General features: G+C 39.2%; 1 protein-coding gene across 1 annotated transcript in view; it reads right to left on the bottom strand.

The window, feature by feature from the left end:
- LOC124777782 (UPF0193 protein EVG1) overlaps positions 1-27,118 on the bottom strand; it is a 144,835-nt gene that overhangs the window by 42,476 nt on the left and 75,241 nt on the right. Inside the window, exon 3 of the mRNA XM_047253293.1 lies at positions 4,206-4,346. Coding sequence (XP_047109249.1) covers positions 4,206-4,346 — 141 coding nt within the window. The remainder of the gene's footprint in view (positions 1-4,205; positions 4,347-27,118) is intronic.

Here is a 27,118-nt window from a genome sequence, read left to right as displayed (position 1 = left end):
TACAGTATGTGGAATGGGGTACCAGCAGCATGATAGCAGAATAGTGACACAGCATAGAGATACAATTTCCACACTGGTTATTAGTAAGCACCTATACATAACACATGTAAGCATTATGAGTGTAAAGAGTGTACCAACTCTCACTCCCTCATGGGGCAGCAATCCCCATTTACAGATTCAGAGCTACCACAGAACAACCCCCCCCCCCTCCCCCCTATTGTGGACCCCATGAGGAGAGACTGCAACAGGGTGTCATCTGTCTAAAGTGATGTAGGCAGCTGTGTGACAGTGAATGTGTTGGAACACATGTCATAGTCAGCATGGTGCGCTGGAAGGTGTACAGCATGCCTAAAGAGCAACATCTGTGGTGCGACTAACGGGTTGCCACTGATAACATTAGCAGATAAGGAAGTAGTCTTGGCAGTGTCTTTAATTGTTGCTGGCTTGGCAGCAGCGTTTGAAGAGGGAGGCATGTTAGTGGTGTTGCCTTGCACTGTTGTGCCCACAGGAGGCAAGGAGGCATTGCAGGGCTGGCAGCAGTATAAGCCGTGGTGGTGACTGGTGAGTGTACCATCTGCTGAAAAATGGGGGGTGAGTCATGCCTGGTGAGTTTCGCAGGAGAAGGATGAACCCCAGATGCGTCAACATGGAAGGTCACATGGGATTTCTGAAGTTGTCACTTGCCATTATTTATCATGACTCCATGAGAGGCCAGCTTATCAAACATGATTTGCAGGTGGTCATCATGGTCTTCCTCATTTTGCAAAAAAATTATGATATCATCAAGATAGGTGTAACAAGAAGGTAAATTGATCATTATGCAATCAATAAATCTTTGCCATGTCTGCGCCATAATTTTTAGTCTGTACAGCACGTAGAGGAATGTCTGGTTCCATCGAGTTTGTGCTAACTTACAGTCATTCGCAGTGCAGCTGATGTGGGTATGACATCACTCAAACCAAGAGGAAGCGGTTTCTGACATTGCCAAGGCAAGGCCATGAAGAATGTATTATCGGAGTCCATAGTTGGTTTTGGTGCTAGGTGCGGGTGATGCAATTGCGAAGTACAGTTCTGGACCAGAAGCAAGTCAATTATGATGCCCAGCATGACTATTTGTGGCTGGGATAACAGAGATGTCATATCTCTCACAGATCTTGCATTTAGTCGCTATGGTTGGAATAAGATTTCAAAAATCAGAATGCACAGGTACTGAAAGGTGATGTTAACCTTGAGCCCATGGTTCATTGTCAGATGAGAGACAAAACAGATAATGGACTGGTATGGTGCAGGCCACTGTTGTTCAGCTACAACACCACTGTGGAAGGTGTCCGTATGGTTCATGTCGTTAATGCGAGTGTCATAATGTTCATAATCACTAGCACTGTAACACGCAATGTTTTGTCTTGTGCGATAGTTGAAGGCACTTAAATTAACATTTATTATGGAGGTGGGTGGCCACTGTTTGTGGCTCTCTGCTCCACTTTGCCTGAAATACCAGGAATAGATTCACTTGGTGTCAAATCTGGAATGTTTACCATGAAGCCACCCAGTAAAGTTGACACTCTTTGTGGCACAGTTTGCTGTTTCACATCAGCGGTGATGTGAGCTTGGTCCAAAGATGTGGCAAACAATGAAGACATTGTCACTATGTTGTTCAGCACTGTAGTATTGTCCAAGCCTTGGCAGATATTTAGCGATTTTGCACACAGTTTCTTCATAGAATTCACAAGCACTTCTTCAGGGACATTGTTGACATTGTCGAAGAAATGGTGAGGTTGTACCATTTGTAATGGCAGCATTCTCGATGGCATAATTGGCATGACGGATTTTCTATTTAACAGTAAAATTGCGGTGCAAAGCTTATTGGGTCACTACTGTGGAATGGGGCATGTGTGATAGTAGAATAATGACACAGCATAGAGCTAAAACTTCGACACTGTTTATGAGTAAACATATACACATAACACATGTAAGAGAATATGAACTCCTGGTACCTTCCAGGTAAGTGAACCTCATATACAGAGTCAGAAATGTTATGCGGCTACAACTACAATGCAACATGTGAAATAAAATTTTAATTTATGTCTTATATGAGAACAGGAATGTTTCAGTAGCTTGTTACATCATGATAGGACCCGCAGAACATGAAGAACGTGCAAACTGATGAAAGGTGTAGTGTTACAGAGTCTATAATCAATATATTTAAGTTTATTAGGAGTCAACAGCTGAAGGAGATTTACATTAATTTATGTTTTCTGTGTGGTATTATACTTATTTATTATTTATTTATGTACTAAAAGGCTGATAACATTTAATAGAAAATAGCTTTTAAAGAAAACTTCAATAAAAGGATTAATTTACCTTTCTCCTAAACTTTAAATATGAGAAAATGATTTCAGTATTATTTAAATTTAAGTAATAATGGTTTTCTTTTAGATTTGATCAAAGAATAGATACAGCAAAAATATAATATATTCATTTATTATTCTCTTATTAGATGGGTAGTGCAAGAGGAATTTATAACTGTAAAATAATAATAGCAGATTTTTCACAGATTAAGTACCAGTAAAAGTAGTCATTATTTATGCCACAAACAATATGAACAGTTCATGGTACATAGTGTACAAATTATTAGACTTAATCTATCACATGGCCCAGTTCTTTATTAGAGACTAGGAGGGAAATGACCATGAAGAGAGCTGTTAAATTTATAGTTAACTGGTCTTACCATGTTTAGAAGTAAGGATTATATAATTATGTGTTAGTTTGAAAACAAGATTAAGTTAGAAGAGTATGTGGAAATGAAGAGCTCAGTTACAGAGGGCCAAACTGTTGTGGTACAGGAAAATGTCGGTGCATTGAAGAGAAGGATGTTAGTTGGGAGTTTCATCTGCAAGGAAATGTAGGATTGTGAGGGTAATGAAAAATGCCAACAGCCGAAAATCATGCAAACCATTCTTTAAAGAACTGGGGATTCTACCCATACCATGTATCTATATACTAGAAGTTGTAATGTTCCTAAAAAAAAGCATGCTAAAAAATGGAAATGTATTTATTCAAAATAAATCTGTACATGAACACCATACAAGGGCAAATAGTGACATATACAGACATCATTGTTATACTACACTGTGCAAGAAAGGTATATATCACTCAGGTTCACATTTGTTTAATAAGCTGCCAAGTAACCTACAGGCCATAAACAAAATCCATAGCTTTAAAAAATCTGTAACATCATATCTCTTGGAAAACTGTTTTTACTCAGTAACACAGTATCTTGAAAAATAAGTTGGTTGTAACAATATAAAAATGTAATGTAACAATATAGCAATATAAAAATGTAACAACTTATAAATGTAATGTATACACCAATGTAACAGTATATCAATGTAATATCATTTTGTCCAACATCTAAGGTATGGTATATGTACCACAAAGATTCAGGACATAAATAAATAAATAAATAAATAGGAAGTAGGGGGATGTTGAAAGGCAGATAAATGTCCTTAAAGTTGCTGTTTAGCTATAAATACAGAATGTTTCATGATTTCAACATCATTAAAAATTTGTAATATGTAATAAATTCACATAAATTACAGGGACAAGGAATTTCCAAGTACAAATTTTTATGAACTAATTCAAAAAGAAGAAAAATAAAGAAAAGAAAAAGGAAAAAAATACGAACAGATGTTTTAATACGAGGAAAAACATCAATGCTAAATTAACTTGTTTTGTTAAGTGTCTGCTGTAGATGAATGTGTATTCTTAAAGACGGTGACAAAGATAAAAGGGGAAATTTTCTAGTTCTTAATTTTTGTCCATATAATCACTACTTCATCAATTTTATGTATTTGGAACTTAGACAAAACTAGAGCGTATAAATGGGTCTTCTTTTGAGATTCTTAGTTCTTAATTTTCATATCCAGCAACTTGATGGGTTGAGAAGGGGGATGAGCGGTAGACAGGAACATTCTGTGACTAATAGAGACTTTTATAATGTGCCTAACCATTTTAGTTGACTTGGAACAGCATACGTTGCTTTACTTTAAATTAGTTAGATTCATCATACCCTGCAGGTGATGGTGGTCAAACACAAAGTGAGTGACATGAATCAATAGCCATGAAGTATTCTCAGCGTATACAATTATTCCTTGTTTTTCCTATTAATACCTTTATTAGAAAAATAAGAAATGATAAAAACTTACATTCTTGGAATCTATCAGATTCTTCAGTTTTCTTGGCTGGTTTTGCAATATCCCCTTCTTCCTTTGATTGGACTGTTGAAGTCGATTGTTTCCCATGAGCCATGAGAGACTGAAATTTTTCTATTTCCTTTGTTCTGTCCACTGTAAATGATTGTTTCATGATTTTACTGATGCATTGTTTTCCATTAAACATATTATGAAGAAGAGCATTAAGAGAAGTGATGCAAATCAAATTATACATTAACAGACAGGAGCAGCCATTGCAGGTATTAGTGAATAGTGAATAGTAGTGAATAGTGTTTTATTCATCTCATAACATACAATTCCTAATCATATGATTAGTGTACAGGAGACACGTCAAAAAATGGATAACACAACTTAGGCCTAATTGATACAAAGAATTTTAACATTAATATAAACTTTTATTTTTCTTTCCTCCCTTTTGTGAAGGACAGCTACACTTACACACAAGACTATATGTAAATTTATCCTGCTCAAATGTTCGGCTCATCCTTCATGAACTCCTCAACAGTGTAGTAGCAATGTTTGACAAGTATATCATATAGCTTTGTTTTAAGTGTCTCTCTCTAGCTACATACTCAGAACATTCTTTCCTTTTAGCTTGTTATGGATTTTCATTGCCATATACTGAGGAGACTGCGCATATAGGTTTAACCGATGAGTGGGAAGCATAAAATTGTCTTTGTTTCTTGTGTTATATGAGTGACTGAAACAGTTTTTCTCGAATAACTCTAAATTGCTATGTAGAAAGATGATAATATCATAGATGTATAAGGAGGGAACTGTTAATAACTGTTGTTTTTCAAATAGTGGGCGACATGATGTCCTTGGATGGGCGGTACACATGTTCCTTATTATTCTTTTCTGTAGCTTTAGTATGCGCAATATATTGCTTGAATTTCCCCAAAAAATAATACCGTACCTTACAACTGATTGAAAGTAGCTGTGGTATGCAATTTTCCTTGTATTCATGTCTGTTGCACCAGCTAATATTTGCATAGCAAATGCAAAGCTACATAATTTGTTTAACAGGTAGTCAACATGTTTATTCCAATTTAAATTTTTATCTAGGTTTAACCCTAAAAACTTTACAGAATCTACTTCTTCTATATCCTGATTTTTGTGAGTTATTTTAATTTCTTGGGGCTTTGACTGTTTTGTTCTGAACTGGACTATGTGGGTTTTGGGGATGTTCAATCTTAATCAATTCAGTTGGAACCATGTTTCTAGTTTGTTTATTGTGTTTATTATGTAGAGAGGAATGTTTTCTGGCTCCTGGTTTTCAATTATTTCTGTAGACATGCTAAAAACAAATTACAGGTGCTGCTAATCTACTCACATTCATAATCGTGTGAATTACTTTTACATTACTTTACCAGCACCTTGCCCAATCTTTCCTCTGGTAGTACTAAGTATCTATCGCTGGACAGCTTGTAAATTATATATGCAAACCTTCCTCATGAATCACCCCATCTGTTAGTGAAAACTATCAAAATCACTACATTAGTTCCTCAGATTAGCTTTCACACGAAGCCAAAAAATGCAGCGGGGAACTTTAATTCATTATAGTCATGCCAACTGGCATGAAACATTTATAATATGTATAGGCCTACACAAACCTTTCTCATAAATCAGTCTATTTATTAGTGAAAACTGTGTCAAATTCAGTATAGTAGTTCCTGACATTAGCAGTCACATGCTGTGATGTGATCAAGTCTGCTGTCTTATATGAATCCTATCAGTATCACTGGGTATTGGCAACAACAGTAGCAAAAATGTAGATAAATTAATTTTCAAATGTGAGCAATGTAAATTTGATATCCTGCATTCATTTATTATGGATTAAATGATTTTGATAATAAGTAAATTGGAAAAGTAATTATGTATATCTAAACTACAACTTTTAAATTTTTTGTACATAAAATTTATAGTAACTGAATCAAGTAATTTGGTTATTAATAATATGAATGTTATTACTCTCTGTTTTGCTATTATGACTATTTGTGCAATAAACTGTGCTGTAATAACTACTGTAAGAAATGTATTGTTGGTTGATATTTATGTTTGTGCAATGCTTGGTGTAAGCACAGTTGGCAGTTGCTGTATGTAGTATGTGTCAGATGGTGGTAGCGGGTGTGATTATTTTCTGTAATATAATTGTTGTGAAGACAAAATGTATTGTGACTGAGAAGATTATTGTGAAGGCAAAAAATACACAACAGAGAAGCTCAAAAGAAATTTATGTCATTCAGTGACCAATGCTACCTGCATGATCCACTTTACAGTGATTACAAACTCTTTATACATAAAAAAAAAACCTGAGCCAAACTCATCACCCAGAAAAAGATAATGGAGCTATCACACACTGAAATAAATGTTAGATTAGGAAAATCTTAAACTGAACAAGTCATCTTATAAAAATGCATTCAAATGACACAAATTTGAATATGGGAGATATGCCACTGAAACTTGAATATTGTCCAGAGCAGTGTTACAAAGCGATAGAAAAATGCAGCAGGAAACTTTAATACATCATAGTTCAGCCAATTTGCATGAAAAATTTATAAATGGTGTAAACAAACCTTATTAATTATTCAGTCTGTTTCTTAGTTAAAACTGTGTCAAAATACCTACAGTAGTTCCTGAGATAAGCCTTCACACAAAGACAGAAAAATGTGATGAGGGATTCCTTGTGCCTTCTTTTTATTAACCACATGCTGTTGTTATCTAATACCTCAGGTGAAGCAAGCAAATGGTTTGTAAACCATAATGATGCAATACATATGTTTATGTAATTTTCTTTTTGTAAGCACTACAATGAATAGATTAAAGTTAAAATGAAAAAGGCTGTTTGCATAATTTAAACTAAATTACTGTAAACCTTCTAAGTTGAAAGGTCATAGTTCATAAAACTTCAGCATTTTGTCCATAATTTCAATGGAGCCAGAGATGCTTCTGGTTCTTCTGAGTTTTACGAACTTTCAGGTTGGGCATCAGAGAATGACCATGAAAAGTCGATATGGTAGAAGCTTCACATGACCATCAAAGATAATAATTGTCAAAGATAAATTTAACTATTGAATTATCATCTTTCAAAAATAAAATTTATCTATGGATTCTGTTGATCTGCTGTCTGACTCAACATATGCTGAATTTTGTTCTACATGTGAAAATAATTAATTGTTGGCAGTATCGTGTTCTCTGATGAAACTGGCAGAAGACTTTGAAAACTTATAAGAAAAACACTTCAATGATATAAGAGGATAATTTTATTACTAAAAAGGAAACAAATCAAGCTACTCAACGTTCAGAGCAGGTAGATTACTAAATGCAAAATCACAAGGGACACAGCACACTATATGCTTCACAACTGATACCTGGCCTTTGACGACAGTTTGATGATGGAAATTGTAATATAACTGTCTTAGAGAGCTTATAATACACTACATAATGCAAATCTAATGAAATTTGTTTTGTGTTAATTTCAGTTCTTATAACAAATAAAGTTCAAGATATAAACATAGCCTTCCACGGCCATTGTCACATTCAATAAAATTTTTCTGGGATTGTGACCGCATTGTCATTATATGTAAAACTGTTGCAACAGGGACTGAAACATCAGTAGTTTTATATATATATTGACAATGCGGTCACATTGGTTGACGATGTGGACACAATCCCAGAAAAATTTTATTGGAGAAAGTTCAAAATAGTTACTCATAAATAAATGATACAAACTGTTTTGATAACTTATGATAAACTTTTAAGAACAGTGAAAAGACATTGGAAAAATGTATATGTAAAAATGTAAAGAATGTTGTATAAACCCTGTGAAAATGTTAATATTAAATTTGGAATGGATTTATATGTTAATTATCAATATGAAAACCAAACTTTCAAATTTACACACCTTTTTGTAATTCATTAGTTATTACGGATGTTCACAAACAGCTATACTTTTGAACATTAATACTGAAATCAAGTCATGCAAAAACACTGCAAAAAGTTTGTAACGCTTCATAAATTAATAGTGTAAATGGTAACTAAACACATCGACAATGAATTATGCTTGTATTACAAGAAATTTTATAAGTAGTTCAAGCACATGTCTCAAATATCTCAGTTGTTCTTTGGATTTTGTTTTGGATTCATTACTGTGGTGGATTTTCATGAATTTTTGAGATATAATTAAATCTTAAAGTAATCTGAAACAGAACTGTACCATGCATCTTAAGTCATGCAACAAATTCCCAGAGTGAAAATCATTCCCTGACTGACCTAAGTAAAATGTGCTGTTTATGGTTTTTGTAAATATACCACTCTACAAACAAATTAAAGCACTACATTAGAACTTTCATCATTAGCTAAGATGTTCTCAGGTTTGAAATTAATATTCTGATAAATATCTTTAGGATAGTAGTGGACACATTTTGGAATACATCTAAGTGGACAATTTGTTCATAGCCATACCCAAGTAGAATGACACTGCTTCTTTCAGCAATACTGTAGGTGTGCCCTGATGGGGTAGGAAGTGCAAATATGGTAGGTCGTTTGTGGACAGGTTTTGCACCTGAGTCTTCCACAGGTATATGTCTCCTGAGACAAGTGTTTGAAATCAAGAAGGACACAGACATTGAACGTTCAATGTATATTTTTTGTGGTTAGAAAATTTTGCATTAGTTTCAAATATTTAAGATTCATGAAAGCATTCAGGTTAAATCATATTTAAAAAGAAGCCACTGAAAAACAGCTGGCTGACTTAAGCACATTGCAAAAGTATAGAAAATAATGTGATAGTACTACATACTCAGCCCTTTGGTGAGTACTTAGATTTGCTGGAACATATGACAATATACCTCCATAAAACTGAAAGATTAGAATTCATGGTAAATGCACAAGGAGATTTTCCTACATACAGTTATCTAATAACAAACAAGTGTTTATTCTTATATAACATTTAATAATGGGATATAATATACCAGCAGTATGAATGTTTACAAGTAGTTCTAGTGCTGAATAAGAAAACATAGCATTGGGTAATGCTTAGTACACCATCTCTATGAACAGCTTTGATCTATAATGCACAAACATTGTAAACAATGTGTGAACCAGTACATATTCATTTAAATGATATGCTATTGTGAGCTACTTTTCAACAATAAATACTAATATAACACAAATGAGCAATATCCCTGCTCCCTGTTAATTATTGTATCGACATACATTTTCACTTCCTTTTACTTCATTTTCCTTCATTAACAATCTTCAAAATTTAACTTGTAACCTAATTGTAAAGATGCCTTTATGCCAAAGCGAATGCAATGAACGAGCAACACTGAACAGAGCATTCACTTTGGTGTAAACAGACAGTGAGCAGCATTCACTTGGAATTTGCAAATGTTCATGCGTGATCCATTGGTTGTCAGTCTTGGAGCGAGTCATCATAGGAAGTTCATGTTCCCACTGCTTCAGTGCTGAGGTTGGTGCAAACAGCGCAGAGAACATTTTCTTTCGTAGTAACTTTTTTTTCCGTATGCGAATATTGAAACTTGTAGAAATGAAGTGGATGGACAATTATATATTGTTGCTGACTGAGGAATAATGATCCCAGAGGTGCTTGTTGGTTCTGAGGGCTCTACAATTTAAAATTTAAATAAAAAACAGCCATTTGAAATAAAAACTCTTGTTAGATAACGTGATGGTGTATCACCTTTGCTGTTTAATTGTGTTCTAGAAAAAATTGTAAGGATCTGGAATTCGGAGCTAAAAAATCACAAAACTGAACCAATAACTCTGGGAAGGAAAACAAATGGAATCTAAGTAAACTGCTTGACTTTTGTGGATGATTTTGCAATACTTTCAGAAAACCAGACAGAAGCAGTTATTCAGATAAACCTTCTGGAAAAAATAGCAAACAGAACTGGTCTCAAAATTTCAGCTAAAAAAAATTAAAAAAAATACATGACAAATATAAAAAAAATGTGCCAAAATTCATAGAAACACAAACAGGTAAAATAGAGTGACTAAATAAATTTAAATATCTTGGAGAGACTATACAACAGAATAGACTAGAAAAATCTGCAATATATGTAAGAATTAACAAAATGGAAAGAGCATATGGTTTGACCAAAAATATTTACAACAAGAAATGTGTATCTATAAAAACAAAATTAAAACACTACAACACAGTGGTACAACCAGAATGTTTATATGGATCTGAATGCCTAACGATGAACTATTATGTTTAACTGATTCTTTTGTTTAAATCTGAGTCTTTTTGGTAAGCTGTGCTTTGAGCATGAACTCATAGTTATTGGATATTTGATCTGCTACACTCACTCTCACATTTTATGTTCACTGAAGCCAACCTCACATATGCTCAATGGCAACTTTTGTGGAATTGATCTTTAGTGTCATGCTGTCATGCTTACAGGCCAATAGTAATTTTGTAACAATTGTATTTCATTTATCTAGTCATTTTAGAACTCAGTTTATTATAATGATTCAAATTCTGTCATTCATTTCATTTCAACTTTAGCAAGTATACATATGCCTCAGTGATGATGCAGCTGTTACTAATCAATACTTGATCACAAAAAATAAACAGTTCTCAATTTGTAATTCCAGAATACCTTTCAGAGGAAGAAGTGAAATTAGCTGTTTGTTAGTATTTATAGAAGGAATACATGCAAATGTTAGTAACATTTTCCAACTAATAGTCTTCGTGATATAAGCAGCTTTATAAAAAACACTATTATCTAACATATTTTATGAATTTCAGCACTGGAAGCTAAAAGCTACTTTATGCTGCAATGTGAGTAGAGCATTTCACACATTTTCAGTTTAAGAACCTGATAGTGGTGCAAAGAGGTGCCCTACTGTCACGCACCTAAATTTTTAACTCTCTCTCAGAGAAGATAAGATACTTAGGAGATAAAGAATCTCTATTCAAAGCTTAAGTAAAGAAATATTTGTTAGAAATGATCTACTCATTATAGAAGAGTTTTATTCATAAAATGAGGACTTTTATTAAGAAAGAAGTAAATAATTACCTATATTAATCTGTAATAGGCAATTTACTTTATTTATTATCAGAGGGTTCTGTTCTACAGGTGTGCAATATCTTTATTTTTTATGATGAACTACTTGGAATAATTATCCTGTAGAATCTTCTGTACATAGTTCTTCAGGTAATTCCTTGTGGATATATATTTTTACTTTTCAGGATTATAACATATAAAATTATAGTACTACTTAAAACAAGGGAGGAACAACCACTCACATATAGCAGGTCAATGTGTGGAACACAGAAATATTAACAGAAAACAGCATTCATCCAAGCTTTCGAGCACTAGTTCTTTTTCAAGCAACAGTATACACATTCACATTAACATAACACATGGACAACCAAACAGATCTCGTGACCAAGTCAAGAGTAATTATTGATATTTCATTATTGAAAGCAGTTCCCTGAGCTGATGGATGTGGCAATGGGGTGGGGAAGGATGCAAGGAGGTGATAAAGTAAAAGGCAGATCTTTGGGTAGAAGACTTTGCAGTCAGACAATAAGACGAGAAAAGTACAGAAGGTACAATGTATGTAGGAAGACGGCTGGGGGGGGGGGGGGGGGGGAAACCCTAACAGAGGAAAGGGGGAGAGGAGAGAAAGGTGAAGATGAAGAGGGAGATAGGGAGGAGGAGAGAAGGGAAAGGGGTTGAAAAAGGAGAGGGGTTGAAAAAGGAGAGGGGTTGCGGAGAGGGAGGATGCCCACATGGAGAGTGCAAGAGGGGGGGGGGGGGGAGAAGTGTTGTCAGAGGAGGCAGTGCATGACCTGGATGGAGAAGGAGTAATGTGGACAGAAGAGAGAAGGGAAAAGGCACAGTGAGGCAGTGGGAACATATTATCAGAGGTTTAGGTCAGTTGGATTGTGAGACTGCAGGATGTGTTGGATAGGCAGTTCCCAGTTTTGCTAGAGAAGAGTTTCTTCTTTCTTTGTTTGGGTCATTTAAGGACCACGCACCAATTTCAATGCTTCCTTCTTTGTTGTTCTTTCTTTTTCCTCTAGTATTCTTTCATCTTTTCACTATGTATCCTTTTTCTCTCCTCGGGCCGTTTTGACCCTGTCCTCTTCTCCGTCCTGCCTTGGAATCCTTCCATTTTTAACACTTTTCTCTTGAAAATCTCTCTTTCTGTTGCACCTTTTTCACTTATGTTGTTTCTTTCCAAACCTTTCCTAACTTCTTGAATTCAGGCCGTTGTTGACTTCGTGTCCCAAAGATATTTAAAAATCTTTTTGGTTAACCTGTTGCTGTTCATTCTGTATAAGTGCCCAAATAATAGCAGTCACCTCTTTCATAGTGCTTCATTTATGTTTTCTATGTTGCGATAAACTTCTTCATTGCCTCTTAATTTCCATACCTCTGTATTTTTTGGTGGCCCAAGTATTTTTCGAATGATTTTTCTTTCTAAAACTTCAAGTTTATGTAATTTGTGGTTCAGCTTGCATAGCTACACTCTGGTTTTACTACTGTGTTGTAGTGCTGTATCTTGAAATTTTTAGACAGACACCTTTTGTTGTAGACATTCCTAGTTATTCCATAAGCTCTCTCCATTTTACGTATTCTTTCTTCTACAGCAAATTTTTCTAAGCCATTTTCTTGGATGATTTCTCCCAAATATTTAAATTTATTTACCCTCTTTTCTGGCCAATATCTGTTGCCACAGATTCTGGAGCATTTTTATATTTGTCATAAATTTTGTTTTTTTCTACAGATATTCTTAAACCTGCTTTGTTGGCTATTGCTTCTAAGAGATTGATTTGTATTCCAGCTTTTGTTAGGTTTTCAGAAGTAATGCCAAAATCATCTGCAAATGCTAAACAGTGAATTATATACCTTTGTTTTTAGTTCCCAGTCTGATTGGTGATAGCTTCTGTTCTTTTAGTTTTTGTTTCCATTCTCTTACTATTTTCTCTAGTACACAGTTAAAGAGGAGTGGAGACAGGCCATCACCTTGCCTTACACCTGTGTTTATGTTGAATACCTTTGATATTACACCTCAAAACTTTGCTTTTGATTTGGTGTCTGTGAGCATTTCATGAATGAGGTTTGCTAATTTAGATTTGATGCCAAATTCTCTGATCACTTTATCTAGTATTCCTATCAACCGAGTCAAATGCTTTTTAAAATCTATAAATGTTACAACTATATCTTTGGAGTTTGCATGTCTGTGATGAAATATGGACTTTATGTTGAAAATCAGCTCTGAGCAAGATCTGTCCTTTCTAAATCCACTCTGATATTCTCCCAAACGGCTATCAAGTGTTGCTTCTACCTTGTTTAGTAGTATTGTTGAAAATATTTTATAACCCTCTGGCAACAAAGATATAACTCTGTAATTATTTACATTTTGCTTATCACCTTTCTTGTGCAATGCTTATCACCTTTCTTGTGCAAGGGATGGATGAGAGCCACTTTCCAGTCTTAAGGTATCTCTTTAGTTCCCCATATTTCTTCAAACATGAGCTGAAGGTTAGTTATAATTTTTGGTTGAGACCATTTAATAATTTCAGCTGTAATAGAGTCTTCTCTAATGGCTTTGTTGTTTTTTGGAGTACTTATTGCTTTTTTAGTTTCTTCAGCTGTAGGTGGTGGATAGCCTTCCGTATTTTCATGGACATTTTATTTTATTTACTCTTCATAATTACAGCCTATTCTCTCAAAAGCTAAAACAGACCATACAGAGTACATTTCCTTGGATAGTAATAAATGTATATAGTAACTACTTATTCTTGATACTTAATTTTTTGAGTACTACAATTACTTCTACTAATATAAAACTACAATAAAACCCTTGACCAGTTACCCAGCTACTAATGCCCTATAAATTTGTTCTTTATTTGTTCACTTATTGTAGATGGTTTTTTCTACTACTGGATCTGCACTCATACAACCCCAGTCAACAGCCTTTTTCTGCTGGATTCCTTTGGCATCTGGCGGAACATCAGCAACGTTTCCACCATAGCAGTCAATTCCACCCATCACTGTTATATCTTAAAGTCCACATTTTCACAATCACTTGCAACAATGAAATGTATGTTCTTGGAAAACTATTTCATTCAGAGGTCACCAACCACAGTTACCTTCACTCTATCTGCAGAGTATGGTGTCCAGCCTGAATGACAGCATGCTGACTATGGTTGAATGCCTCATGAAGTCTTCCTTGGCCTTCCTGAATTCTGTGGTTGCAGTATCGTCCAAGATGTAGACTCAGTCTTAGAGCTGCTTTGGGATCCACCATACTTAATACCTGGCATGCATTACCTGACACATCTTCATAGAGTGCACAGTTCCACAATGTGTGTTCTGATGTACCCACACTGCCACAGGCACAGCTATCATTAGTCTGTCTTTTGATTTTGTTTAGATACATTGTATACCAGCCCTGGCCAATCAGGTAATGTATCAATGCACTCAATGGGTTAAGAAATCTCATTTTTAATCTCTTCCTGATGTTAAGGAGAAATTTGTATGTTCTCCTGTCTCCACCTGACATGTGCCATTCAGTTTTCCATGGTTGTAATAAGTGATCTTTTATTATCTTTCTCGAATTGGCCATTTGTATTTCCATTTGACTGCCTTTCCTTAATCAGTAAAAAGCTCCCCTTTTCCTAATTTGCAAGTCTAGTGAGCATATTCCTAGAATTATTAACAAAGCTTCAATTGGGGATAGTCCAATAGGTGACCGTTAATCTTCAAAGGACTCCTCATTGAGCTCTTCTCACTAATGAGGCTGGTTTCACGAGCTGCAATCTATGGGCCCAAACACTCCATATTCTATGATGGATGTTAACGTAGATTGGTGGTATATTCTGATTGTTTCCAAGGGAAGCTGAAATTCTCTATTTGCAATGGTTATAATTTTAGTCATCATATATGTACATTTTCTGCCTGCTTCCTCTATATGATGTGCAAAGTTATGCTGTTTGTCCAAAAATACTCCCAGATATCTTACTACTGCTCTTCTCCTGATCATTACATCATTTAATTTTGTTTTAGAGTTTCTTACTAGATTCCATTTCAGCACGAGGTATGTTGTTTTGCGAGGTGTCAGTGACAATTTAATACTTCAACACCAGCCCTCAAGTTCGTGGAGCAATGCATTACATGTCTTCTACAATTCTTTTGGAGTCACCACTTTACAAAGAATAGCACATCATCAGCAAATGCTACCAGTCTGCTTAAGTTAGTGTTGTTATGTAACTTATGCAGTATGGGCTGCAGTGCTCCATCCCAAAACTTTGGATGACACACTGATCCCTGCAGACACCCTTTTGTTATTGTCTTCATTATACAGCATTTAACAAAGCCATAACAGTGACAAAAATGTACTGTACTGTTCAGAAAATGTAATCTGGTGTAAATGCTAATGGGAAGGGAGAGTTGCATCTGGTTTCAATGTATTTTCAATTTATTGATGAGGTTGACGTGTATCTCCTAAGACTAAAGGAATTTAATCACTTAGGACAAACTAAGCCTCTTGTGTTCTCCACTGATGGAAATGCGAAGTTAGTTGGTACTCTGGCATAGCCATATGAATGATTAACTAGGAACACATTAGAAGAAGCCACTATGGAACTCTGTCTGCAGGTACTGAATGCACACCACCATCCACGAAACTATGATGGAAGGGTCAGAGCAAGCTCAAATATTGAAGTCACTTTAGCAAATATGGCCGTGACATGCTATGTGAAAGGCTGGAAGGTTGAGAGTGGAATGAAATCGAGTGTCCACAATATCATACACTATACCGTCACTGGAAGGGAAATCCAATATGTCACAGAAAAAAGTGCGCATGAGGTCCAAATACAACATCACGGACACTAATTTGGACGAACCAAGAAGGGTGTTTCAGTGTCCAAGAAGTCCAACACTGGATGATAATGTAGATGCGAAAGAGCAAGAATGGACAGTGGGAATACATAGAGCAATGGAGGTACTGATACCTGACAACAAAGGTCATTCTAAAGGAATAACTTGCATCTGAACTGAGGCTACAGAAATTAAAATGTGAAACAAGAAGAGCCAGTAAGTTATGCCAGAGCAGCATGACCTAAGAAGAAAGAGTCTGAAGGCTGCAGAGATACAAATATGTTAAACAAAGTATTAAGGACGAGTTATGGAAAACAAAAATGGAATGATGGAAGCAATTTGTGGGGGCTAACTTAGAAACCAATCCCTGAAGTGTACCATATATAATACAATGTGAGAAAATATGATCACCAACAGTCTTATCCATGCTCAGAAGGAATGATGGGATGGTAACAGAAAGTTGGGAACAGTCAGCTGCCCTGCTAATGGAATCACTACAAGAAGAAATTAGGCAAATAATTTAAGACTGAAAAAGAGAAAATTTCCAGGACTGGGAGGGGTCCCTGCTGAAATATTACTTGTATTATATGCCCAATCATATAGTTACTTGCATGAACTTTGCAATGAGTGTCTCTTGAAAGGTTGTGCAGGGATTGAAGAGGATACTGTATAGGTTCAGTGGGCATAGGATACCACTGTGGGGAGGAGTTGGAAGGATAAAGGGTGGGACATTCCTCATTTTAGCGCATGATGAGAGGTAGTCGAAACCATGGTGGAGAATGTAATTCAGTTGCTCCAGTCCCAGCTGAAACTGAGTGATGAAGGGAATACTCCTCTGTGGCCAGATGGTGTGACTTTGGAGATGGTCGGCGACTGGAGAGATAAGGCATGGGTGACCTGTTTCTGTACAAGGTTGGGAGGCTAATTACAGCCTGTAAAGGCCTCAGTGAATCCCTTGATATATTTTGAGAGGGACTTCTCATCATCAAAGATGTGATGGCCAGGCTGTATGGAAGGTACTTCTTGATATAGAATGGGTGGCAGCTTATCTTGTAAGGAAGGGTCCCTTCACCATGAAAGGACAGGGTGAAGCAAATGTGGCAGAAGATGTTGAGATTCTGGAATATTGTGGGTAGGGTGTCCTCACCCTCAATCCAAAACACAAAGATATCAACAAGTCTGAACCAGGTGAGCAGTTTGTGATTCTGGGTGGGTAGGAAGGGTTCCCGTAGATGGCTCATGAATAGGTTGGCATAGGATGGTGCCGTGCGGGTTCCCATTGCCATACCCTGGATTTGTTTATGATTGATGCTTTCAAAGGAGAAGTAATTATGGGTGAGGATATAATAGGTTGGCATAGGATGGTGCCGTGCGGGTTCCCATTGCCATACCCTGGATTTGTTTATGGTTGATGCTTTCAAAGGAGAAGTAATTATGGGTGAGGATATAGTTGGTCATGGTGACCAGGAAGGAGATTGTGAGTTTGAAATCTGTCAAGTGTTGGGAAAGGTAGTGTTCAATAGTAGCAAGGTCATGGGCATTAGCGATGTTAGTGTGAAGGCAGATGGCATTAATAGTGATGAGCAGGGCACTGTGTGGTAGATGAACAGAAACTGTGGAGAGTTGATGGGGGAAATGGTTGGTATGTTTTATGTAGGGAGATAGGTTGCAGGTAATCTCATATGAGATCCATCCTTCATGAAATCTTCCCCACTCCAGCAAGAGTGTCTTTCCGCCATCCACCTAACCTTCATAACCTCTTGGTTCATCCCTATGAAATCCCCAAACCACCTTCCCTACCCTCTGGCTCCTACCCTAGTAACCACTCCCGGTGTAAAACCTGTCCCATGCACCCTCCAACCACCACCTACTCCAGTCCTGTAACCCAGAAGGTGTACACGATCAAAGGCAGAGCCACGTGTGAAAGCACCCACGTGATTTACCAACTGACCTGCCTACACTGTGAAGCTTTCTATGTGGGAATGACCAGCAAGAAACTGTCCATTCGCATGAATGGACACAGGCAGACAGTGTTTGTTGGTAATGAGGATCACCCTGTGGCTAAACATGCCTTGGTGCACGGCCAGCACATCTTGGCACAGTGTTACACAGCCCGCGTTATCTGGATACTTCCCACAGACACCAACCTATCAGAACTCTGGAGATGGGAACTTGCCCTTCAATATATCCTCTCTTCCCATTACCCACCAGGCCTCAACCTCTGTTAATTTCAAGTTGCCGCCCCTATTACATCACTTGTCATTCAACAACATCTTTGCCTCTTTACTTCCACCTCAACTGACATCTCTGCCCATGTCTGCCTGTGTCTGTATATGTGTGGATGGATATGTGTGTGTGTGTGTGTGTGTGTGTGTGTGTGTGTGTGTGTGTGTGTGTGTGTGTGTGTGTGTGTGTGTGTGTGTGCGATTGTATACCTGTCCTTTTTTCGCCCTAAGGTAAGTCTTCCCATTCCTGGGATTGGAATGACTCCTTACCCTCTCCCTTAAAACCCACATTCTTTTGTCTTTCCCTCTCCTTCCCTCTTTACTATGAAGCAACCTTGGGTTGCGAAAGCTTGAAATTTGTGTGTGTGTTTGTGTGTTTTTTATTGTGTCTATCTACCAGCACTTTATCGTTAGGTAAGTCACAGCATCTTTGTTTTTTAATATATTTTTCCCATGTGGAATATATACAGGGTGAGTCACCTAACATTACCGCTGGATATATTTCATAAACCACATCAAATACTGACGAACTGATTCCAGAGACCGAACGTGAGGAGAGGGGCTACTGTAATTGTTTAATACAAACCATACAAAAATGCACGGAAGTATGTTTTTAAACACAAACCTACGTTTTTTCAAATAGAACCACATTAATTTTGTTAGCACATCTGAACATATAATCAAATACGTAATCAGTGTCATTTGTTGCATTCTAAAATGTTAATTACATCCGGAGATATTGTAACCTAAAGTTGACGCTTGAAACCTCCGACGTTCAGTTGCATGTTGTACAAACACGGGCCATGGTTGGCGAGCAGCATCTGCAGGGACATGTTTACGATGTCGACCGTGTTTACGAGTGTGACTGTAGTTTACTATTGTGGTTTGGTCTAGCTGCCGCAGTGTCCGCATGTAGCGCTTGCTGCTATTGTTATTCTGCATTCGTCTCCGCACGCAGACCAACTGTAGTACACCGTGTTACCAGACATCTGTGATAGTGTAGTGCTGTGGGAACTGTGACCATGGTGTATTCGAACTCTGAAAAGGCGGAGATGATACTCATCTATGGCGAGTGTCGACGAAATGCAGCTGAAGCCTGCAGGGTGTATGCAGAACGGTACCCGGACAGAGAGCATCCAATGTGCCACACATTGCAAAACATCTACCGCCAACTATATGCAACAGGTATGGTCGTAGCACGCAAACAGGTCCGTAACAGGCCCATCACAGGAGAAGCGGGTGCAGTTGGTGTGATAGTTGCTGTTGCCGTGAACCCACACATGAGTATACGGGACATTGCGAGAGCCGGTGGGCTGAGTCAAAGTAGTGTCATGCGCATTCTGCATCATCACCGCTTTCACCCGTTTCATGTGTCGCTACATCAGCAATTACATGGTAATGACTTTAATCATCGAGTGCAATTCTGTCAATGGGCAATAACAAAGAATGCGTTGCAGTTCTACCTGTTTACCGATGAAGCGGGTTTCACAAACCACGAGGCAGTGAATCTACAGAACATGCATTACTGGTCCGTGGACAATCCTCACTGGCTCAGACAGGTAGAGCGACAGCAACTGTTGACTGTAAATGTATGGTGCGGAATCATTGGCGACCACCTCATTGGTCCTCACTTCATTGCAGGAGCCTGAACAGCTGCAACATACATCATGTTTCTCCAGAATGATCTGCCAACATTGCTCAAAAATGTCCCACTGGAAACACGTCGACGTATGTGGTATCAGCATGATGGTGCACCTGCACATTCCGCAATTAACACTAGGCTGACCCTTGACAGGATGTTCGACGGGCGTTTCATAGGATGTGGAGGACGCATAAATTGGCCAGCTTGTTCTCCTGATCTTACACCTCTGGACTTCTTTCTGTGGGGTATGTTAAAGGAGAATGTGTACCGTGATGTGCCTACAGCCCCAGAGGATATGAAACAACGTATTGTGGCAGTCTGCGGCGACATTACACCAGATGTACTGTGGCGTGTACGACATTCATTACGCCAGAGATTGCAATTGTGTGCAGCAAATGATGGTCACCACATTGAACATCTATTTGCCTGACATGTCGGGACACACACTATTCCACTCTGTAATTGAAAACGGAAACCACGTGGGTACGTGTACCTCACCCCTCATGGTAATGTACATGTGCATCAGTGAACAAGACCAATAAAAAAGTGTTAGCATGTGGACGTAATGTGCTGTTCCAGTCTCTTCTGTACCTAAGGTCCATCATCATTCCCTTTGGATCCCTACGTAATTTGGTGCTCTCTGATAGACACGATCGAGCAGCAGATTAGTGGTACTCAAGCGTCAACTTTAGGTTACAATATCTCTGGATGTAATTAACATTTTACAATGCAACAAACGGCACTGATTACGTATTTGTTTGTATGTTCAGATGTGCTAACAAAACTAATGGGGTTCCATTTAAAAAAACGTAGGTTTGTGTTAAAAAATATACTTCTGTGCACTTTTTTATGGTTTGTATTAACCAATTACACTAGCCCCACTCCTCATGTTCGGTCTGTGGAATGGATTCATCAGTATTTGATGTGGTTTCGAAATATAACCAGCTGTAATGTTAGGTGACACACCCTGTATATATATATAATAGAGGGAAACATTCCACGTTTTCAGGTTGTTGGTGTAATGGTGTAATGTCGAACCATTACACCAACAACCTGAAAACAGCTTTCGCATCCCGCAACTACCCTCCCGACCTGGTACAGATGCAAATAACCAGAGCCACTTCCTCATCCCCTCAACCCCAGAACCTCCCACAGATGAACCCCAAAAGTGCCCCACTTGTGACAGGATACTTTCCAGGACTGGATCAGACTCTGAATGTGGCACTCCAGCAGGGATATGACTTCCTCAAATCCTGCCTGAAATGAGATCCATCCTACATGAAATCCTCCCCACTCCAACAAGAGTGTCTTTCCACCGTCCACCTAACCTTCGTAACCTCTTGGTTCATCCCTATGAAATCCCCATACCACCTTCCCAACCCTCTGGCTCCTACCCTTGTAACCGCCCCCGGTGTAAAACCTGTCCCATGCACCCTCCCCCACCACCTACTCCAGTCCTGTAACCCGGAATGTGTACACGATCAACGGCAGAGCCATGTGTGAAATCACCCACGTGATTTACCAACTGACCTGCCTACACTGTGAAGCTTTCTATGTGGGAATGACCAGCAACAAACTGTCCATTCGCACGAATGGACACAGGCAGACAGTGTTTGTTGGTAATGAGGATCACCCTGTGGCTAAACATGCCTTGGTGCACGGCCAGCACATCTTGGCACAGTGTTACACCGTCCGGGTTATCTGGATACTTCCCACTGACACCAACCTGTCAGAAACCAGAGATGGGAACTGGCCCTTCAGTATATCCTCTCTTCCTGTTACCCATCAGGCCTCAACCTCCACTAATTTCAAGTTGCCGCCGCTCATACCTCACCTGTCATTCAACAACATCTTTGCCTCTATACTTCTGCCTCGACTGACATCTCTGCCCAAACTCTTTGCCTTTAGAAAAGTATGCTTGTGTCTGTATATGTGCAGATGGATATGTGTGTGTGTGTGTGTGTGTGTGTGTGTGTGTGTGTGTGTGTGTGTGTGTGTGTGTGCAAGTGTATACCTGTCCTTTTTTCCCGCTAAGGTAAGTCTTTCCGCTCCCGGGATTGGAATGACTCCTTACCCTCTCCCTTAAAATGTACATCCTTTTGTCTTTCTCTCTCCTTCCCTCTTCCCTGATGAAGCAACTATGGGTTGCGAAAGCTTGAATTTTGTGTGTGTGTTTGTGTTTGTTTGTGTGTCTATCGACATACCAACACTTTTGTTTGGTAAGTTACATCATCTTTGTTTTTCTATATATATATAACAAAGATGAGGTGACCCACCGACTCTATTATATATATATATATATATATATATATATATATATATATATATATATATATATATATATATAATAGAGGGAAGCATTCCACGTGGGAAAAATATATCTAAAAACACAGATGATGTGACTTACTGAACGAAAGTGCTGGCAGGTCGATAGACACACAAACATACACATGAAATTCAAGCTTTCGCAACCAACGGTTGCTTCATCAGGAAAGAGGGAAGGAGAGGGAAAGATGAAAGGATGTGGGTTTTAAGGGAGAGGGTAAGAAGTCATTCCAATTCCAGGAGCGGAAAGACTTACCTTAGGGGGAAAAAAGGACAGGTATACACTAGCACACACACACACACACACACACACACACACACACACACACACACACACACATATCCATCCGCACATACACAGACACAAGCAGACATTTGTAAAAGCAAAGAGTTTGGGCAGAGATGTCAGTCGAGGCGGAAGTACAGAGGCAAAGATGTTGTTGAATGACAGGTGAGGTATGAGCGGCGGCAACTTGAAATTAGCAGAGGTTGAGGCCTGGCGGGTAACGAGAAGAGAGGATATACTGAAGGGCAAGTTCTCATCTCCAGAGTGCTGACAGGTTGGTGATAGTGGGAAGTATCCAGATAACCCGGACGGTGTAACACTGTGCCAAGATGTGCTGGCCGTGCACCAAGGCATGTTTAGCCACAGGGTGATCCTCATTACCAACAAACACTGTCTGCCTGTGTCCATTCATGCGAATGGACAGTTTGTTGCTGGTCATTCCCACATAGAAAGCTGCACAGTGTAGGCAGGTCAGTTGGTAAATCACGTGGGTGCTTTCACACGTGGCTCTGCCTTTGATCGTGTACACCTTCCGGGTTACAGGACTGGAGTAGGTGGTGGTGGGAGGGTGCATTGGACAGGTTTTACACCTGCAGCAGTTACAAGGGTAGGAGCCAGACGGTAGGGAAGGTGGTTTGGGGATTTCATAGGGATGAACTAAGAGGTTACGGAGGTTAGGTGGACAGCGGTAGGACACTCTTGGTGGAGTGGGGAGGATTTCATGAAGGATGGATCTCATTTCAGGGCAGGATTTGAGGAAGTCATATCCCTGCTGGAGAGCCACATTCAGAGTTTGGTCCAGTCCCAGAAAGTATCCTGTCACAAGTGGGGCACTTTTGGGGTTCTTCTTGAGGGGATGAGGAAGTGGGTCTGGTTATTTGCTTCTGTAACAGGTTGGGAGGGTAGTTGCGGGATGCGAAAGCTGTTTTCAGGTTGTTGGTGTAATGGTTCAGGGATTCCAGACTGGAGCAGATTCGTTTGCCACGAAGATCTAGGCTGTAGGGAAGGGACCGTTTGATGTGGAATGGGTGGCAGCTGTCATAATGGAGGTACTATAGCTTGTTGGTGGGTTTGATGTGGACTGATGTGTGAAGCTGGCCATTCGACAGATGGAGGTCAACGTCAAGGAAAGTGGCATGGGGTTTGGAGTAGGACCAGGTGAATCTGATGGAACCAAAGGAGTTGGGGTTGGAGAGGAAATTCTGGAGTTCTTCTTCACTGTGAGTCCAGATCATGAAGATGTCATCAATAAATGTGTACCAAACTTTGGGTTGGCAGGCCTGGGTAACCAAGAAGGCTTCCTCTAATCGACCCATAAATAGGTTGGGGTATGAGGGGACCATCCTGGTACCCATGGCTGTTCCCTTTAATAGTTGGTATGTCTAGCCTTCGAAAGTGAAGAAGTTGTGGGTCAGGATGAAGCTGGCTAAGGTGATGAGGAAAGAGGTTTTAAATAGGGTGGCAGATGATCGGTGTGAAAGGAAGAGCTCCATCGCAGCGAGGCCCTGGACATGCAGAATATTTGTGTATAAGTAAGTGGCATCAATGGTTAGAAGGATGGTTTCCGGGGGTAACAGACTGGGTAAGAATTCTAGGCGTTCGAGAAAGTGGTTGGTGTCTTTGATGAAGGATGGGAGACTGTATGTAATGGGTTGAAGGTGTTGATCTACGTAGGCCGAGATACGTTCTGTGGGGGCTTGGTAACCAGCTAGAATGGGGTGGCTGGGATGATTGGGTTTGTGAATTTTAGGAAGAAGGTAGAAGGTAGGGGTGTGGGGTGTTGGTGGGGTTGATGCAGTCAGGTGAAAGGTTTTGTAGGGGGCTAAGGTTCTGAGGATTACTTGAAGCTCCGCCTGGGCATCAGGAATGGGATTACCTTGGCAAACTTTGTATGTAGTGTTGTCTGAACGCTGATGCAGTCCCTCAACCACATACTCCCGACAATCAAGTACCACGGTCATGGAACACTTGTCCACCGGAAAAATGACGATGGATTGGTCAGCCTTCAGATCGCGGATAGCCTGCGCTTCAGCAGTGGTGATGTTGGGAGTAGGATAAAGGTTTCTTAAGAAGTATTGAGAGGCAAGGCTGGAAGTCAGAAATTCCTGGAAGGTTTGGAGAAGGTGATTTTGAGGAAGAGGAGGTGGGTCCTGCTGTGACGGAGGACGGAACTTTTCCAGGCAGGGTTCAATTTGGATAGTGTCTTGGGGAGTTGTATCATTAGGAGTAGGATTAGGATCATTTTTCTTTGTGACAAAGTGATATTTCCAGCAGAGAGTACGAGTGTTGGGGTGTTGTTGTTCCAGATTGCGCTGATTAGAATTTTGAGGTTTTGGGAGGAGTGGAGCTGGAAGCGGGAGATTGAGTCAATTTGGATAGTGTCTTGGGGAGGTGGATCATTAGGAGTAGGATTAGGATCATTTTTCTTTGTGACAAAGTGATATTTCCAGCAGAGAGTACGAGTGTTAGGGTGTTGCGGTTCCAGATTATGTTGATTAGAATTTTGAGGTTTTGGAGGGAGTGGAGCTGGAAGCAGGAGATTGAGTCAATTTGGATAGTGTCTTGGGGAGTGGATCATTACGAGTAGGATTAGGATCATTTTTCTTTGTGGCAAAGTGATATTTCCAGCAGAGAGTACGAGTGTTAGGGTGTTGTGGTTCCAGACTGTGTTGATTATAATTTTGAGGTTTTGGGGGGAGTGGAGCTGGAAGCAGGAGATTGAGTCAATCTGGATAGTGTCTTGGGGAGATGGATCATTAGGAGTAGGATTAGGATCATTTTTCTTTGTGGCAAAGTGATATTTCCAGCAGAGAGTACGAGAGTTAGGGTGTTGTGGTTCCAGATTGTGTTGATTAGAATTTTGAGGTTTTGGGAGGAGTGGAGCTGGAAGAGGGAGATTGAGTCAATTTGGATAGTGTCTTGGAGAGTTGCATCATTAGGAGTCGGATCAGGATCATTTTTCTTTGTGGCAAAGTGATATTTCCAGCAGAGAGTACGAGTGTTAGGGTGTTGTGGCTACAGATTGTGTTGATTATAATTTTGAGGTTTTGGGGGGAGTGGAGCTGGAAGAGGGAGATTGAGTCAATTTGGATAGTGTCTTGGGGAGTTGGATCATTAGGAGTAGGAATAGGATCATTTTTCTTCGTGGCAAAGTGATATTTCCAGCAGAGAGTACGAGTGTTAGGGTGTTGTTGTTCCAGATTGTGTTGATTATAATTTTGAGGTTTTGGGAGGAGTGGAGCTGGAAGTGGGAGATTTAGTCAATTCGGATAGTTTCTTCGGGAGTGGATCATTAGGAGTAGGAATAGGATCATTTTTCTTCGTGGCAAAGTGATATTTCCAGCAGAGAGTACGAGTGTTAGGGTGTTGTGGTTCCAGATTGTGTTGATCAGAATTTTGAGGTTTTGGGGGGAGTGGAGCTGGAAGTGAGAGATTGAGTCAATTTGGATAGTGTCTTGGGGAGTTGGATCATTAGGAGTAGGATTAGGATCATTTTTCTTTGTGGCAAAGTGATATTTCCAGCAGAGAGTACGAGTGTTAGGGTGTTGTGGTTCCAGATTGTGTTAATTAGAATTTTGAGGTTTGGGGGGGAGTGGAGCTGGAAGAGGGCGATTGAGTCAATTTGGATAGTGTCTTGGGGAGTTGGATTATTAGGAGTAGGATTAGGATCATTTTTCTTTGTGGCAAAGTGATATTTCCAGCAGAGAGTACGAGTGTTAGGGTGTTGTGATTCCAGATTGTGTTGATCAGAATTTTGAGGTTTTGGGGGGAGTGGAGCTGGAAGTGAGAGATTGAGTCAATTTGGATAGTGTCTTGGGGAGTTGGATCATTAGGAGTAGGATTAGGATCATTTTTCTTTGTGGCAAAGTGATATTTCCAGCAGAGAGTACGAGTGTTAGGGTGTTGTGGTTCCAGATTGTGTTGATTAGAATTTTGAGGTTTTGGGGGGAGTGGAGCTGGAAGAGGGAGATTGAGTCAATTTGGATATTGTCTTGGGGAGTTGGATCATTAGGAGGAGGATTAGGATCATTTTTCTTTGTGACAAAGTGATATTTCCAGCAGAGAGTACGAGTGTTAGGGTGTTGCGGTTCCAGATTATGTTGATTAGAATTTTAAGGTTTTGGGGGGAGTGGAGCTGGAAGCAGGAGATTGAGTCAATTCAGATAGTGTCTTGGAGAGTTGGATCATGAGGAGTAGGATTAGGATCATTTTTCTTTGTGGCAAAGTGATATTTCCAGCAGAGAGTACGAGTGTTAGGATGTTGTTGTTCCAGATTGTGTTGATTAGAATTTTGAGGTTTTGGGAGGAGTGGAGCTGGAAGTGGGAGATTTAGTCAATTCGGATAATTTCTTCGGAAGTGGATCATTAGGAGTAGGAATAGGATCATTTTTCTTCGTGGCAAAGTGATATTTCCAGCAGAGAGTACGAGTGTTAGGGTGTTGTGGTTCCAGATTGCGTTGATCAGAATTTTGAGGTTTTGGGGGGAGTGGAGCTGGAAGTGAGAGATTGAGTCAATTTGAATAGTGTCTTGGGGAGTTGGATCA

Source organism: Schistocerca piceifrons, chromosome 2 (genome assembly GCF_021461385.2).
Source record: "Schistocerca piceifrons isolate TAMUIC-IGC-003096 chromosome 2, iqSchPice1.1, whole genome shotgun sequence".
Classification (NCBI taxonomy): Eukaryota; Metazoa; Arthropoda; class Insecta; order Orthoptera; family Acrididae; genus Schistocerca; species Schistocerca piceifrons.
This window is presented reverse-complemented; position numbering and strand designations above follow the sequence as displayed.